At 35.7% G+C, this 18,593-nt stretch overlaps 1 protein-coding gene and 1 long non-coding RNA gene across 3 annotated transcripts in view; one reads left to right on the plus strand and one right to left on the minus strand.

Moving 5' to 3' along the window:
- Positions 1 to 18,593, minus strand: part of UBE2H (ubiquitin conjugating enzyme E2 H) — a 147,426-nt gene that overhangs the window by 52,600 nt on the left and 76,233 nt on the right. For both annotated transcript variants that reach the window (XM_056799701.1, XM_007504303.3), the window contains 2 exons: positions 17,423 to 17,499; positions 15,118 to 15,192 (listed from right to left, as the gene is read on the minus strand). In XM_056799701.1, coding sequence (XP_056655679.1) covers positions 15,118 to 15,192; positions 17,423 to 17,499 — 152 coding nt within the window. The remainder of the gene's footprint in view (positions 1 to 15,117; positions 15,193 to 17,422; positions 17,500 to 18,593) is intronic.
- On the plus strand, positions 1,293 to 13,765 carry LOC103095601 (uncharacterized). Its single transcript, XR_001625014.2, has 4 exons — positions 1,293 to 1,455; positions 11,051 to 11,252; positions 13,052 to 13,111; positions 13,576 to 13,765. It is a non-coding gene; the product is annotated as an uncharacterized LOC103095601 (long non-coding RNA).

Below are 18,593 nucleotides of genomic sequence, written 5' to 3' on the forward strand. Positions count from 1 at the left end.
TTGAGGGGAAGCTTACGACGTCACTCATCCAAACTCAGATTAATATCCTAATTTTAAGGATTTCCTCAGTTAGTTAACTTACATGACTGCTACTGTCTTACCTCAGCACTCATTCATTATTTAAAATTGAGCTTTACAATGGACAACTTGTTTTTGTTATTAAGATTATATTATAGAATAATTTGTGATTTCCTCTGGCTACTTTATGATTAGTCTTCTGTTCCATGTAATCCTAATGTGAACCATTTCCCTCATTTGCTTAGTATTGCAAAGGGTAATTTATATTCAATATGAAGTATTCATGGCCTCATTCATTTTAAGAAAAGGTCTTCCTATAAAAACAATCCAGAAGCAAAATACAGGTTTTTCACATTCAATATATACAGTAAGGCCCCTGTGTCCCCGGATATATGTTCTAAGACCTACCACACGTGGCTGAAATCATGGCTACAAGCAAACATCTGCCCACCCCATATATGTGCTCTCTCCTTCCTCCTGCCATGGGAGCTCTACAGCCTCCCACCCAACTCCCCACCAAAAAAAAAAAAATTGTAGGCAGACCTCTGGGCCTTCCCAGTGGTTGATCATAGATAATTGAAACTATAGAAAAAGAGACTCAGATAAGGGGACTTTCTTTACAGTAGTTCTCCTCTTCCCCTGAATCCAGTTACCAGCTTTCTGGGAGGGTGAAATGGAGCAAAGGTTTCCTCTCTCTGTGTTGGATGTCTGCCCAAGACATGAGTCAGCTCTTCTACTTTAAAAAAATTTTTTTTTATTTATACGGTTGAGGAGGTGGTAGGAAGCCATGAAGAACCCCACTGAGAGGCAAGAGCAGGGAAAGCACATAGTACTATACAGTAAAGTTAACACAGATGTTAAAAGTTAAAGCAAGAATTGTCTGTATAGGGTTGGGTACTATCTACAGTTTCAGGCATCCACTGGGGTGTCTTGGAACATATTCCCCTTCAGATGAGGGGAGATTATTGTATAATACTGTACTACATAGTACTGTAGTACAATGTACACTGTACTTTATTATTACTCTATTTAATGTTGATAATGTCTTACAATGTGTTTAATTTACCAATTAGACTTTACTTAATTAAATCAGAGTATATATGGGGTCAGAAAGTGTTTGCTTATATGCATGGTTTTACCCATCCATAAGTTTTCAAATATATCCCCCACAGATACAGGGCCCTACTGTATAGGCAGCACATAGTTCAGCTGTGTTCCAAAACTTCGTTTTTAAGTCTATTTGGAATTCAGAACACATTTCCCCATAGCTACAATGTGATAAATATTCTAAGTTCCTTAAGGTCTGAGACCTTGTCTAATTTAGCTTTGTATTTTCCCTAGTGGTGTTATATGGCTATAAATCACGAACCATTACAAGCTTCTGAAGAATCAAAATTGCTGTAGACAGAAAGGGCTGTGGAAAGACACAAAGTAGATGTAAGTAACATGTAATATATTATCGAATGATGACTTGGATGTGAGAAGTGGCATAAAAGAGATAACCAGGGAAAATGTATCTATTTAATATAAAAAGGTACCAAAATAATGTGTATTAATTATGAAAAATAGAATGAACAGAATTTCAGAATTAAAAGGTACCTTTAAAGGTCATCTACTCAAACCTGACTCAAAAGCATGAATCATTTCCAAAAAGTTCCTGAAAGAACTACCTCAAATTCTCCAAGAAGAGGAAATTCCTGGGTCACTAGGGGGCCTACTTATTTGGGAATGATTTAAATTTCCAGAAGTATTTTCTTATGCTGAGCTGAAATCTGTCCCCTTGGAATTTCCACCCATTGCCTACTAGATCCAGAACAAGTTAAATTTCACAAGATAACCCTTCAGATCTCTCCTTTCCATTATGTCTTTTCTCTCCAGGTTATAAATCCTCAGTTCCTTCAAGTGATCCTCATATGACATGGTCTTTAATGCACTCATCATCTTTGTCCAGTCTTCTCTAAACACATTTCAGTTTATCAATGCTTCTTTTTAGATATCTAGCACCCACAGTTGCATATTTCTAATGTGGATTGAGCAGGGTAAAGTATGATGGGACAATAATTTTCCTTGCTCTGGATATCATATTTCTAAGCCTAAGACTAAACAAATTGTTTGGCTGCCATATTATACTGCTGATTCACAGTTAGTTCTGAGTCTAACAAAACCACCAAGTAATTGGTATGAATTATTTTCTAGCCACATCTCTCTTGCCCAGCATTTGTCACTTACTTTTTGAACCCACTAAAGATTTCAAATTTAATCTTGCTGGCTACCCCTACAGTTTGTAGAGATACTTTTGGATCTCAATTCTGTCATCCAATGTATTTGCTAGACCTCACAACTACACGTCAATTTGAAAATGTTTTTAAGTATACCATTATTATTATTCAAGTCATTAATAAAAAAGGATGAACTAGACTAAGAAGTCTTGCAGTAAGCTGATAGGATGGTTGAAAAAATGACATACTCTTTGTCAACGAGGAAATCTAGAAATCCAGTTTATTTAGTTGGGAGGTGGAAACCCCAGGTTTTAACATTGTCACAGGAGAGTTTTCTCCCTGAGGGGAAGGTCCTACTTCACTGGTCTAAGGCTAACAATAGACAATCCACTTGAGGTGGGAGCTAAGCCCAATCCCAAATTGAGTGACTCTTTTGTCTCCAGTTGAGTGACTCTTTGGCACTACAGTCCCAAGCTGAAGGTCCTGAGTTCGATCCTCAGAAGGAGGGTGTGATATACTGGGATGGCTTCTGGAGATAAAGAGTCACTGTACTTCACTGTACTTCCTTCTGCTTGGGTTTAGCTCCCACCTGAAGTGGATTGTCTATTGTTAGCCTGAGACCAGTGAAGTAGAACCTTCTCTCAGGGAGAAAACTCTCCCGTGACAAGGTCAAAACCTGGAGTTTCTACCTCTCAACTAAATAAACTGGGGCTTTCTAGATTTCCACATTGACATCTTAAAACTATCAAAGAACTCTATAACACCATTTAATAAATAAAAAGGGAGGAAAAAGCATTCTTCATTCAATTTATTACAAACGAATTTATCTTGAATTCTGGTGCTTGAGTAAGAAGGTAGATTTAATTTATGAAGGATGAAGAGATAGATACTTGGCAACTTCTGTAAAGACACTAAAAACAAATTTTTAGACATTGTATTTTATACCTATTAGACACTTAATTGATGTTTCTGTTAAGTTCAAAGGCTTTGGAGATTCCTAGCACTATTTCTCTAATCCAATCTAACTTAACATATAAAATACCAATACTATTCTTATCAGCATTGATTAGGCTCAATTTTGATTAAAATGGAACGTAAAGATAACAGAAACAAAGAAGAGGTTAGAACATTAAAAATGTGTATGTGTGTAAGGAAGTAGAACAGAACAGAGAATTTATACACAACAGAACTGGAGAAAGCATGACATGTGACTTCATAATACAGGACAATGGGTTCCCCCTCATTTCTTCAAGGAAAGGATGGATGCCCATGAGTGGATGCTATAAAAGAGAATTTTATTTAGGTACTGCTTGGCCTACTCGACCTCTGATATCCCTTCCAACTTTTGAGTTCTGTGTACAAAATGCCCAAGGGGAGTTAGCAAGGAAATAGTCATGAAATTCTCTATTACTAGATAGCATTATCAACCTAAGACAAAATAGCTTTAGGAAGAAGAAAGGGAGTGTCATTCATACACATTTTAAAATCAGATGTTCCTATGGAAAGGGTGGGGTGGGCAGGATAGAGATTTTACTTATATATGTGTATAATTTTCATAATGCAACTGAATCCAACTTTTACAATTGCCAAGATATCATTCTGGTCTTTATTTGTGTGAAGTATTTCCTAATGTATATATATTCTATTACCTCAGATTTTCTTTCTTTTCTGAATTAGTCAGTGTTCTGAGACACTAGAGGAAGGAGTTCTAGGTATTGGTCACCTTACTCTCAATCTCTTCTGTTGGTTCAAGAAAACCCTCGATAATTTTAAAGACTGAGTTTTTGCCTCACTAGTTATACTATAGTCTCTAAGTGTATCAATGAAATTTAAGCTTTTCCAAAGTGAAAATATGCAAGGCATATAGTCTTAAAAAAAACAAAAAAAAAACCTGTACCTTCAATTTCAGAATAGACACTAAGTATTAGTTCCAAGGCAGAAGGAAGTAAGGGTTAAGCAATGAGGGTTAGGTGACTTACCCAGGGTCACATAGCTAGGAAGGATCTAAGGCCAGATTTGAATGGAGGACCTCCCATCTCCAGGCCTGCTGCTATCCCCTGGGCCACCTAGCTGTCCCACCCCCCATGTTTCTCAACCTCAAGTTCCTCTTCTATAAAAGAGAGAAATAATGCTTGTAGTAGGTATTGCTCTCAAGGGTCTATGAGGCTCAGATAAGATCATGCATGTCAAAGAACCTTGCAAACTTAAGTGCCATAAAAATAAATTACTATTCCCAAGTTAGTGAATTTTCCAAGAGTCTTTGGAAGCTACATGAAACCACATTGGATGATTTTTCCCACCTACTGCTCCAATTAGTTTCAGCTGAATGATTGACAAATGATCAAGGGACATGAATAGGCGGTTAAAGAAATATCAAAACTATCAATAAGCACATGAAAAATTGTTCTAAATATCTCATAATTAGAGATATGCAAATCAAAACAACACTCAGGTACCACCTCACACCAAGCAGATTGGCTAATATGACAGTAAAGGAAAATAATAAATGTTGGAGGATTTGTGGAAAAATCGGGAAACTAATGCATTGATGGTAGAGTTGTGAATTAATCCAGTCAATCTGGAAGGCAACATGGAATTATGAGCAAAGATCTTTAAAAGAATGTATACCCTTTGATCCATCAATACCACTACTGGTTTGTACCTCAAAGAGATAAGAAAAAATACTTGCATAAAAATATTCATAGTCTCACTACGTGGTGGCAAAAAACTGGAAAATGAAGAGTTGTCCCTTGATGGATCAGATGACCACTAAGGTCCTTTATAAGTCTAACCATTATTTTTAAGTGAAGGAAACTGGAGATAATGCTAAAAGTAGAACTTAAAAAGTACTTGAAGCACGGCTGACATAAGCAGAAAAAAGGCTTGGCCACCCCCCTACCCCATTCTTTTAACTTATGTCTTAGAATTGCAGAAGTAAAAACTAGGACTTACCCAGGGTCACACTCTAGAAAGTGTCTAAGGTCAAATTTGAACCCAGGACCTCCTGTCTCTAGGACTGGTGCTCTCTCCCCTGAGCAGTTACCTAACTGCCCCTAAAGTGACCATTTAAAACCAGTCTGCTCTCACTTGACTGTTTAAGTTTTGTTATGTTTCTTCAAAAAGTCATGCATAGAGTTATATTCCAACCACGAAACTCCCTAAACACAAATCTCTGAATATAATAACAATATTCCAAACACAAATATATTAACCAATGTATGGCAATTCTAAAAGTGTATTAAAAAGAATCTCCAAAGTGAAAAAACTGTCAAAAGAGATTCAATTTCAAAATTCAAATTCAAAAAAGAGATTTATTAGCATTCTTAAGCTACATCTTGATTTTAGAGCCCATATGCTCTAAAAGTAGAAGGAATACCAAGAGGTAGTTTAATGCATTTTCCTGTTTTTATTTACAATTGTATGTCTATATGCTATCCTCAAAGAAATAGATGCTGTTTATTGTAGTGCTCTAAATGCGTTTCAAGTTATTTAAATATATACCTCATTTAACAACAATAAGGTTATGGTTTTAAGTTATAATTTTTAAATGGGTACAATTAACAGAATTGGTAACATATATACACTTTCCTTTTAAAGAAAAGTAAAGCTTTTTGTAAATATTTTCACAAAATCTCCTGCCATTATAAATCAGTGTAAGGTTAAGTATCATCAATCCCCAGTAAAGACTGAATTATTTACCTAATTTCTTACTGTATCTTCAGTTTTAAGTGTTTAGTCTTCCTGCCTACCCAATATTAATCTATAAAGATAAGTAGTTTAAGACTTTTCTCCCCACCTGACCATTTCCTAATGCTGGCTCACATTTTATCATATACAAACTCCCACCACATTATGTTTCTACCAATCCTACTCAAATATGGACAGAGATGGAAGAAGTCAGATAACTGTATCAATGAGGGTCTACTATAAATTTTTGTTATCTAATTCCCAACAAGGCCCTCACTTCAAAGCCTAATTTTCCACATCGCTATCCATGGAAACTGTTCCAAAAATTCTCCTAAGTCTCCCACATGAATCCTATCAGCAGAAGACATGGCTTGATATTTTACTACGGGCCATGCACAATGATAAAAACTTTTCCTTACTCCTACTGTTTTCTAAAACTAGCTATCTACATTCTTTACTTCCATCTCCTTGCTTCTCACTCGTCTTATCTCTTGCAATCTGGCTTTCAAAGGGCATCACACAAATAAAAAATACTCTCACCAAAATAACCTATAATAATCCATAACTAGGTATATAGACCAAGGAGGTTAAAGATAGGAATTATAAAATTTAAAAGAGTGGGAGCCATAAACTGTAAGAGTTAAAATGGTTGGGTGGTATAAACTGTAGTGATTAAATAGTGGATGATATAAATTATAGTAGATAAAAGAGTGGATGAGTAAATTGTGACTGCAGAAAATATGTTTTCACTATAGTGTCTTGTTTTTAATCAATATATAAGGTGGTCCCCAGGGAAATATTCCCAATTATGAATATACCCAAGTCAACTGGGTTTTATAGAGAATTTAATTAATAATACAATAAGGAATTTAAAGAAAGAGAAAGAGTAAGAAAGGAATAAGTATGAAGGGCCTTAAGCCAACATGGCCTAGACCCGAGTCTTAAGAGAGAGAGATCAGTCAGTCCTTAATCACTCACCACAAGATCTGTCCAAGCAAGAATATAGACACCAGTTCAGCCAGCCATCCTTCTCCAGAGAGGGATTCTTCTGATTGTCCTCAATCTGAATGCCTCAGAATGTAGCTGAGCTCCTATTTAAAGGGCATTTTCTCCTATGTCACCTCCCCTAAGTCCTTATATCTACCAATCACAGTAGATGTTTTTCAAAGGACAGACCATTCTTAGTCCACATCTAAGAAGCTGTAAATTTTTGAGTAATTCACACCAGGAAAGCTTTGAGTAAGTTTCTCAGCTCTTTGTTCCTTGTAAATTCACAAGTTGCCTGATCTTTATTGGTACTTAGCTTAAGAACTTTTTGCCTTATTATAAATATGGGTTTAAGTACTTTTCATTGTTCAGAAAAGAGTTTACAACTTTATCTTCCCCTAGGGCAGACTTAAGAAGGTGAAGTAGAGTTCTCACATTCCTGATCTAAGTAGAGTTCACTGCCCAAATGGGGAATGGTCTTAATCCAATCTTAATAAGTAGGGTCTGGGAATTTTTAAGGTTCACAGAATAAAGATACCAAATACACCAAAAATATTTTGTATATCACTTATTGTAGTAGTAAAAACTATACATTGGTCAGCTGGAGAATTTATGTACAGATATAATAGAATATGATTGTGTTGAAAGAAATGAATATGAATAATGAAGAAAAGCATTAAAAACCTGTATAAACTGATGCAAGTGAAATAAACAAAACTAGGAAAATAATAGATATATAAAATGTAAATGGAAGGAACAACCAACCAACCAATTGCCGGATACTGTAGAATTATGATGATCAAGCCTGACCTGAACGAAGGGAGGAAAAAAGAGGTGGTGTTCCCTGGGTGTAGAATACTGCATAAACTGTCAGTCTTGCTGACTTTGTTTTTGTACTCTCTTTTATAAATTGTCATAAAGGATGAATCCTTAGGGAAGGAGGTGAGAAGGAAGGATTGATCATAGGTTTAGAGCTAGAAGGGGCCTTAGAAATCGTCTAGTACAATGCCCTCATTTTACAAATAAGGAAACTGAAGGCCAGAGAAGTGGCTTGTCTGAGGTCACATGATCAGAAAGTGGCAATCAGACTTAAAACCCAGGACGTGATGCCAAATCCCCTACACACTTTCCACTACCCCGCAAAAAAAAAAAAGGATCTATTTGGAAATCAAAATGGCACAAATAAAGCAATACTTTTAAAAAACTTTCCCCACTGCCAAATAAACTCTTAATTAGATGGTTTTTTCTGGATCTTCATGCTTCTTTACTTTTACAGTAAATTATGTGCTTGACCACCATCTTGTAAATACTCTTTTCTGAGTCTTTAAAGTACAATTCTCTCTTGTTTCTTTCTTCTAGCTGTCTGACCATTTCTCAGTTTCCTTTCCTGGATCTATAACCCACTCCTTAACTGTTCTGCATTTTTTCTGTGCTTTCCCTCAATGATCTTCCATTAAGAGTTCAGCCATCTTTATACAGATCACTCTCCTGTCTGAATGAACAGATACAGAAAAGATAGATACAGACTTTGGTCCACATGTCGTTTTCATGTACTCTTTAGTCCAGCTATCTTCAATCATGATACTACATCTTCTGTGATTTGAAGAAGGTATTCTCTCCTCCCCTGTGCCAACTAGACACTTCAAATTGGATGTTTCAAAGGTATCTCAAATTCAACTTGTCCAAAACAGAACTCACCATCTTTTCTGCCTTTCTTTGAACTTCCTCAATTCTGCCAAGGACATTCCCTTCTAGGCACTGAGGTTACTTTGTAAGTTCAGTGATCTTCAACTGAAGATCATACCCACATACCCAATTTTGCCTCCACATTTCTCCCACAGCTGCCCCTTCTTCTTTCCCTCTTCACCATGGTTCACTTTTTGCCTAGACTACTATAAAAACCTAATTAGTCTCCTTGCCTCAAGTCTTTCCTCACTAATCCATCCTCCACACAGCTGCTAATATCACTAATTCCTTCCAGTGGATTTTATCTCTCCTTACTTCTAAGATCAAATGCCAATTCTTCTGTTTCACCTCTCAACACTGTTTCCAATTGAACTAAAACCTAAGTTTCAAAATTAGATATTACTCTTTGGTCCAACCAAACTGCTCTTGTTGCTGTTGTTCACACATAATGTTACATCTTCCATTCCTGGAAGGTATTCTCTCTTCTTCTGTGTTATAAGTAGTTTCATCCCCCACTTTCTCAAGCTGTTTCCCCTGAGAAAATATAAGCTCCTTGAGGAAAGGGGGAATTTCTTTTTTGCTTTCATATCCCCTGTAACATACCAGTCATGAAAGTATGGTTGAATAGACAATGACAAGATCAGAGGAGGTGGGGATTCACCTGACATGTGCTTTTCAGAGGAATGAGGTTTGACAAGGTGAGGGCTAAGCCTTTGTGGCTTAGGCTCAGGAATTCTCCTGCCATGAGAACTGTCTATACATTGATCATTAACTGATCTGATCAAGTATTTAATACATCAACCATACTTTCATGCCTGATATGTTACATCCCCAGAAGCTAACATAATGCCTGGCATTTTATGTGTTTGTTGAATGGCAATTCAAATAACTGTACAGGCTCCTACTTTTTAAAAATATGACAATGTTTATTGATGGATACAAGACTATAAAGTCATGCATAAGTATGTCTTAATAAATTAAGTAACCTTAATTTCAATACTAAATATCAGTGATGGTGAACCTTTTAGAGACAGTGTGCCAGGTCTTGCCCACACCCAACACCCCACAACACATGGACCAAATGACATGACCCCACGACCCACCAAGTGCCAGGAATGCCCACACACACACAGGGGAAGGAGAAAGTGCTCCCATTGGGTTGCAGAGGAGGTGTGGGTGAAATGAGGAATATCCTCAGCAAGTCCAGAGGGGAGTGACCCCCCCCCCTTCAGCCGTGAGTTGCCCAGCTTGCCCTTTATGTGCTCCCATTGGTTGGGGGAGTAGAGGATGTGAATGTGATCAAGTGCAGTGGAGAGGGGAAAGGGAGCAATTCCACCTGAGTCTCTCTGCTTTTCGAGAAAAAAACTCTTGGGGCAGGGGGTGTTCCTGCCCATAGAGAGCACTTTGCATGCCATCTTTGGCACCCATGCCATAGCTTTGTCCTAACTGCTATATATAATAAGAAGAATCTATTCAAATTCTCACCATTTTTTGTTTCACACCCATAAAAAAAGCTTCTCTTCAAGGGCATTAATGGTATCTCAAAATTGATCGGTTTTGTGCAAGTAAACAATGTTCTTTAAAAAAACTTGTGGGGGTGCAGCTAGGTATCTTAGGGGATTGAGAGCCAAGCCTAGAGATGGGAGGACCTGGGTTCAAATATGGCCTCAGACACTTCCTAGCTGTGTGACCCTGGATAAGTCACTTAACCCCCCTTGCCTAGCCCTTATCACTTTTCTGCCTTGGAACCAATACACAGTACTGATTCTAAGATGGAAGATAATGGTAAAAAATAAAAAGACATGCACTTCCCCCCAGACTAAAGGATATTAAAATCTAGCACATAAAGCCCATTACTAGAGGTAAAAATACAGGCAATATATTATTATGAGAGCAACCACTGTTTACAGTTGAAAATCCTATAACAATGGAATGAATAATCAAAGAAATATTACAACAACTCAAATATTACACTGAGCCAAAGTGCATCAGGGTTGCTTTTCGGTTTTCTAACATAAAATCGCCTATAACTGGCAGCCGAGAAAGTCCCCACAATAGACGGCCACTACTTGAGAACTCAGGATATAATTATTGCATTAATGCACCAGCTTAACAACATTAAGGTTCTTAATTAATGAAGATATTTAATGGTAGATTATGATTAAAAAATTACAAAAAACCTTAGGCAAAAGAACATCCTATTGACATGCTTCTCAAGATATTGTGAAAACATGACAGTGGAATGAATTTTTGCAGTGGTTATGTCAAATGCAATTATATCCTAGCAACAACAGTAAGTATGCACAGTTTTAAGGCTTTCTTCTTCAGCAGTTTCCAGTCAGGTGAGCCACCGCTTGATCTGAAATAATACCTTGCCATTCCCTGGTAAGTCTTGGGTTATTTCCTAGTTCCATGTCAGGAAAGTTTTTTCTTCAATTATTTCCATATTATAGAAATGAACAAAGAAGTGCAATAACATGCCCTTTGGAAAGTTGTCCTTGTAGAAGCAGTGCACCCGAAGAGCACTAACTTGCAGATCAATGTGATCATGAAGGATCTTCTGCATTACTTGTTTGAATCAAAGAGAGAACCAGCTGTTTTTCCACCTCCAACTGTTATTTGGAAGGAGCAGAGGAAGATCTGTTTCCTCATTAGGTGGGCTTACTTCATTAGAGATATACTGCAAGAAGCTTGTCATGAAAATGTTCACAAATTCTTTCTTTGCCTACGTGATGTTTGGGAGACAAATTGTCTTTTATCCATTTATATATGGCTTATTGGTAAGGATTCAATTTTATTTGCTTCAACAATTCCTTCTCCAATTTAAGACTCCAAAATCTCTAAACATTTGATCCTAATTCTGACTGATTGATTTCTGGAAGCATTTTCTGCATATTAATTGCTTAGAAGCTCTCTGTTAAACATTCACAATCTTGTAACTTAGCTAATTGTTAAAGGCAAAGTAAGAAGAGAGGGGAAGTGGGTGCCTATTTTCATGTGGTTGATCTAGCTAGTTAATAAAATAAGGTATGACTAAAACACAGAAAAGGTCACTTTGCTTAAAATACTACATTATAGAAAAAAATCTGTAAAGAAATAGTATGATGGGCATCATTTTGTTTTATAAAGTTCAATGGTAAGTAAGATCCAACAAACTGTATTTTCCTAAATTCTAATCTGGAATAGCATTAAATTCAATGAAAATATTACATCTGAATCTATATTTTTCCCCAATAGTATCCCAAACATTAATTGAAGTTGTTCTCTGAATGACTCATTCATCATAATTAGACTGTAAAATCCTTGAGATAAGGACCATTGAATTTCTCTGTACATGCTCAAAGTTTAAAGCATAATGTACTAAGGCTATAGTCATAAATTTAATCCCATTGTGGTTATTTTTTATATGACAACAAAATGTACTCTTTACATGTTAAATCAAAAAAAGTATGCCCAATGCCACCAAAACTTGAAAAAAAAGAAACAAAGCACAATGTAAAATATATCCCCTCCCACTGATTATTTTTATTTAAAAAGAATAGAATTATACCATGGCCCAATATAGTTACAGGTAAATGATGAGTAAAATTAGTTAAGTACTGGTGTCAGATGAAAGGCAATAAAAAAATGACTAATAGTCCATAATTCAACTGTCTATGTAACCATGAATAATCCAGATTAAACTAACTACATTTTATCCCTGGTGCCCTAACATTTTCCTCTAGCACAGTTATTTCTCCCTTTCCATAGTAAACTAAAATCTTTCCAGCAAAAAGCTAAGAAGCAATTACTAAAAGTGTTATTTCAAACGTTCTCTCTGAAGTTCTATAGCAAACTGGCTTTGATTAGAGATAGCAGTTTAAAAACTGGTATCTTGTTGCTGAGTATCTTGCTAATCAGAATGTGTATGGGTTGGTTTGCTCAAACTTCTATTCATTTGCTCCCTTATAAAATTATAGGCATTCCCTCGAGTTATTAATAGGGCATATATTTGCATATGTGTAAAACAACCTATGTTAAGCTGAGGACTTGCTTCTCCCAGAAAAATGGGAGTTTTCTTCTCTATTCTGAAGGCATAAGAACACAAATGTTGTCTGTGTCTGTTTTCCCTTCCCATCACCAAACAAACCTGTCCATACAAACAATTTCTCACAGGCTTCTTAAGTTCCCAGACTAACCCCCAAGAGCCCATCTAGTCCAACAAATGAGTCTACATTAAAATGCAACTAATTTACAAACATCTAGATTATAACCCCACATGAATTAGGGGCAGATGTCTTTTTTTTTAATCAATTAAAATAACGAGTTGGTTCACTCTGCAACCTCTGTTGTATATAGAAATTCAGGGATTTAAAAACAGCCATTTAAAAGCAGTATCAGATGACTCAAAAAAAAAAGTATAGTCAATCCTCAACATTCCTAAGTCTAATAACTTCCTTTATTTTCACTCACAGCTATGCACAGGAGAGGAAAAAAATGAGAGGCAAGATGCATGACAGTCTGTGGAGTGGCAGGTATCCTACTAAGTGTTTTGTTATTGTTTTCCCTACCACTGAAAGAGCTCCTCACATGTTCACTACATTATTTTCATTGTTTGCCTTTAAAACTCAAGTTTTGTGTTACAATTATGCCCTCAAAAGCATAGTGCTTTCAGGTAGAGTACTTTGCGTTCAAAATCCAAACTTGGCAAACTCAGTGGTTTTTTTAATTAGTGAGAAAATAAAGATGTTAGATAGAAATTTCGTGTCAGGATGTCTGCAGGCACTGTTGGGTTCGACATATTCCAGTTTTTAGTGGTCACACAATTTCCCATAGATTCAATGTCAAGTGAATGTGAGCTGCTTTCCCCTCAGAAGTTGAAGATTGACTACATTTAGAACAGAGGCCTTTCACATTAGAGGTGCTTACTAAGTTTTGAATTGTTTGGTAGAATTGAATTCCTTCATAAAGACTAATTTCTATTTCTCTGCCTTTTCAGCAGATTAATGACTAAGAATGAGAGGCAACTGGAATAGTGAAAAAAAAGCACCAAATCATTTATCCATACCATCGTTTCCCTTTTATTTAGTGAGAGATAGAAGTTTTCAAAATACTTGAATAAAATTAAACGAAAGAATTAAATGATCAGCATTAAGATATGAAAAAGAGAGAGATAGGGAGGAGAGAGAGAGAGGGAAAGGGAGAGGGGTAGAGAGAGAGGAAGGAAGGGAGGGAAGGAGGGAGGGAGGGAGGAAGGGGAAGAGGGAGAGGGAGAGGGAGAGGGGAAGAGAGAGAGAGGGAGAGAGGGAGAGGGAGAGAGAGAGAGAGAGAGAGAGAGAGATTGATTTTCAAAAGGCTCTTTACAACTACTCAGCCTTTAATTAAGAATACTCTTGATGACTTCCATAATTAGAAGGGAGAATACTGAATCTGCCTGGTGAGGACTGGCCGCATCTAAATCAGAAATGCTATGAACTTAGGACTTGGGCATAAGCCTGAGGTAGAGGCAGATGGTCAAGACTAAAAGCTTTTTGTCCAGGGGCATCAGCATAGGATCAAACCCTTCAGAAATACCACTTCTTAGAGAACCCGCCTTCCTTGAATTCTTGCGACATCTTGCATCAGCTATACAATTATCTCATGATATTGGTAATGCCTGTAGTTCTCAGCCTCTTTTAGTCTAGATCTGCGGCTGCCCTTACAGGCTCAGTGAATGGTTTTATTGTATGTGAATGTTATTTTCTTGTTATTCTTATTTAGAAATTGTTTTTGATGTTCTTTGACTTTTTTTTAAAAAAACAACAATTTTTCCTAATAATGAAGAAAAGTGAACAAAGTAATATTCTATAATTCAAAACTACACTTAAAGGTGCATCTTGAAATAACATATATGTGCCCAGTGTAGGTTATTATAATATGCAAATGCTATAATAATGTTAGGTTAATAGCATCATAAATAAAGACAACCATCGTGCGGATTATTAGATCATAGATTTAGGACTAGAAGAAACCATAAGAGAACAATTAATTCAAACCCTTCATTTTAATTATGAGGAACACTGGGGCACTGATAAGTGACTTTGTCATGAGTCACACAACTACTAAGTGCCAAAGGTAATATTAAAACTCAAGTCTTCCTGACTCCAAGTCCAGAAGGCTATTCAAAAAGATGGGCTTTGATAATATGCAATGCCAATAATATTAAATTCTATATTTTGCTATTATAGTTGAGATATCTAAATGTATTTTTCATTCATAAAAGTACCCTAAATATTCTTAAATGACTCAAAATGACAGCGTAAGAAAATATTAACACTTTAGTCACAAGATTTACCCTAAAAAGCAAAAATGTTTAAAATGCCCTTAATTCAAGAAATATAGAAAGTATCTAATTAAATAAAAATAACAACAATAAAAAAAATTTGAGTCAGATAATCATTATTAGAATAAATTAATTTCCATATGCTACAGTTTTCCAAATGTTTTTCACTCCTTATGAGTTCAAAAAACCCTTAAAGGAAAAAATTGGATTATTGCATACCTATAGATGGGGATTTGAAAGGATATTTATCAGGAAGATCCACTCTAACTTTCCACACTCCACCTTCATATGGTGCTGCAAAAGAAAAGTATATTAAAACATTTTTCTAAATATAAATTAAGCATATAAATACAACAAAATTTTAAAGTCAGAATGTAGGTGAAACTTTAAAAATCCTTATCACATATCTCAATCTTTTCTCAATCCTTCTATCCCCTTTACTTTTCTGCAGCTTTTGTCTGTCAACTATCTTTCCATCTACTGGATATTTTAACTTCTCTGGGTTTATCTGAAATTTTTCTGTCAAGATTATCATCATGTCTGTCTAACACAGTGTCTCAAACTTTCTAATGCCGTGACCCCACAATACAGTTCTTCATGTTGCAGTGACCTCAAACCAAAAAATTATTTTGGTGGCTACTTCAAAACTGTAATTTTGCTAGTTATGATTCAGAATGTAAATACCTGATATGCATTATGTATTCTCATTGCTACAAATTGAGAGGTTGAGAACTGCTGGTCTAACCAATCCTAGCTAGTCTTCCTAGTAGGAAGGCTTATTAATAAAAATGTCACTAAATCTGCCCTGCATCCTATGGCTTGATTATTATTAGCTCTCATGGTTCTATCATTGCTATGCAGATGACTTGCATATTTGCATATATAGTCCTCATCTCTCCACTGAGCTCCAATCCTGCATCTCTAGCTAATTGCTGGACATCCAAGGAGGCATCTCAAACTCAAGAGGCAAAAATCAACCTCTCCTTTTTTTTTCCAATTTTATTTATTTTTTTCCACATTGTTCATGTTCATTTTTAAAAGTGAATAATCTTATAAAAACAAAACCCAAACATAAAACCAAATAAACAATTGAAAAATCATATGCTTTTATCTGCATTCTGACTCCAACAGTTCTTTCTCTGGAGATGGGTTCTTTATCCTAAGTCCCTTAGAATTGTCCCAGATCTTTGTATTGCTGAGAATAGCTAAGTCTATTTACATCAACTTCTCCTTCTAACGTCATTATTTCATTCAAGATACCAGTATTTTTCTGGTAATCCAAATTTAAAACCTTATAAGTTCTCTCAACTCTTTATTCTCACTCACCACAATTCTCTTCCCCTTTCCCACTAACTCCAAAAACTAGCAAATCTCCTTGATTCTACTTCAATATCTCTCACATCTGTCTCCCCTCAAATCATACTACAACCACTCCAGTAAAAGACTATCATCACCTCTCATCCTCTCCACTGCTGCAAGATCTACTTAATGGCAAAACATCCCTGAATTTAGCCTTTCCCTTCTTGAACTGATCTTCCACATAGCAACCAAATGGATGTTCCTAAAATACAACTCTGATCGTGTCAAGTCCCTTACTCAAGAATTATCCACACTGAGTTTATGAGAAAATACAAATTCCTCTGCCATTTGAGGCCCTTCACAATTTAGCTATAACATATATTTAGAGACTGACTATGCTTTAAACTTAAACAAATTAAAACAAATTCTATGTTCAACACTGTCTACTCATTATTCTGCTTCCCCCCATACACAATATTTCATCTTCTACTTCATGGACTGTCGCATATGCCTGGAATATTCATTCTATTCAATTAAGCATTTCAAACTCTTAGTTTTCTTTTAGGGAAATTCAAATGCCTCTTACTTCAAAACATCTTTCCTGATTCTCTCACTTGCTAATGCCTCACCCCAATATCACTATTTATTATGAATATCTCTCTGAACATGTTTTATCTCCCTAATAGGATGAAAGCTCCTTTCGGGGAAACAGACTATCTTATTTTTATCCCCAGTACATTGTACAAAGCCTGGTGTACAAATGCTTAATAAATGCTTTACTCATTGATAAACTTATTTCTTTAAGAGTAAGAAATCAATTTAATTTAAAACATACATATGAATTTAGAGACATAACAAAATCGTAAAGACTTCTGTTCTAGTGATTCATTACTAAAAAAATTACTTAAATTCTTCAGTAAAAAAGCACTAAAAAACTGACTAGTAGGGTAGTACTGTATCTCCTACTACACAAAAAGAGAATATAGTTATCTATAATAAAACTTGAATTCACACTATAATGAAAAACTTGAATTTACAAATACTCGTCATAAAGCAAATGAGCATATAAATATGGCCCAAGATTCCACAATGACCTTGTAGTTCAATTTAAACTGGCTTCCAAGTATCATAAGTGCCATCTGTCCAAAATCTCTTTGCATATTGCTTCTGCTTTTAGTCAATTAATGTAAAGTACAATCATATGACAGAAAAGATATATACTTACTTCCTTGTGGTCCATAAAACTTCACTACAAATTCATTGAGTCCTCCTAGGATTGTGACTTCATGTTTGCTTTCAATGCTAATATGAACAGTTAAGGAAAAAACATATGTCCAAGAAAAGTCATGAAAGTCTTATCTGAAATGTCATATGAATCTTATAATAGAAAAGATGGTCAGGATAGTAAAAATACAGAAACATAAGAATTCTATAAATCTTTTGAGATATGAAGTAATTTGTTGCCAGTATTTACCTTAACTCAAATCAAAGTTAAAAGTTGAAGGCCTTTAGGGAATTTCCAATCTTAAAATCCCACAGTTTAATAGAGCAACTAACAAAAAAAAATTTTTTTTAAAGCACGACATAGCAGAAAACTCCTGGTCTCAATTCTGCCAATAACCTGCAGCATGATTTTGGGCACCCACCTCCCAAGATTATTATGAGGATCAAATGAGATAATATTTATAAAGTGCTTTAACCGGTCACATAATAGATACTATATAAATGTTTGTGTGCTGATGATAATCATCAACATTGACAAGAGCCACAATAATATCAAAAAATATAACATCATTTATATAATGCTTTAAGATTTATAAAGTGCTTTTACATATGTTAACTCATTTAATCCTTACAACTGAAGGAGGTAGATGCTATTATCCCTCATCTTACAGATGAGAAAAGTAAATAAAACACAGAAGAAACAAGTGGCGTATCCAAGGTTATACAACTAGTGTCTGAAGCAGATATTCAAACTCAGGTCTTCCCAATTCCAAGTCCCACACTATCCAATATCCCATGTTTGTTGTTCAGTCATTTTTCTTTCGAGTCCAATTCTTTGATTCCATTTGAGGTTTTTGTGGCAGAGTGGAATAGAGTGGCTTACTATGTCCTTCTCCAACTAATTTTATAGGTGAGAAAACTGAAGTCAACAGGGAGAAATGATTTGCCCAGGGTGACACAAGCTAATAAGCGCCTGAAGCAATATTTGAACCCAGAAGATGAGTCTTCCTGACACCAGGCTCAGCATTCTATCCACTGGGCTGCCTATATGACTAAATATATACTGTGCTATCACACAGATGACTCTTAGTCATTATGGGAAGTCATTCCATAATGATTCTACTTATGACCTAACTATTCCCCTTAAGTCAACTAGGATTTATTCATTATAT

This window comes from Monodelphis domestica, chromosome 5 (genome assembly GCF_027887165.1).
Source record: "Monodelphis domestica isolate mMonDom1 chromosome 5, mMonDom1.pri, whole genome shotgun sequence".
Lineage (NCBI taxonomy): Eukaryota > Metazoa > Chordata > Mammalia > Didelphimorphia > Didelphidae > Monodelphis > Monodelphis domestica.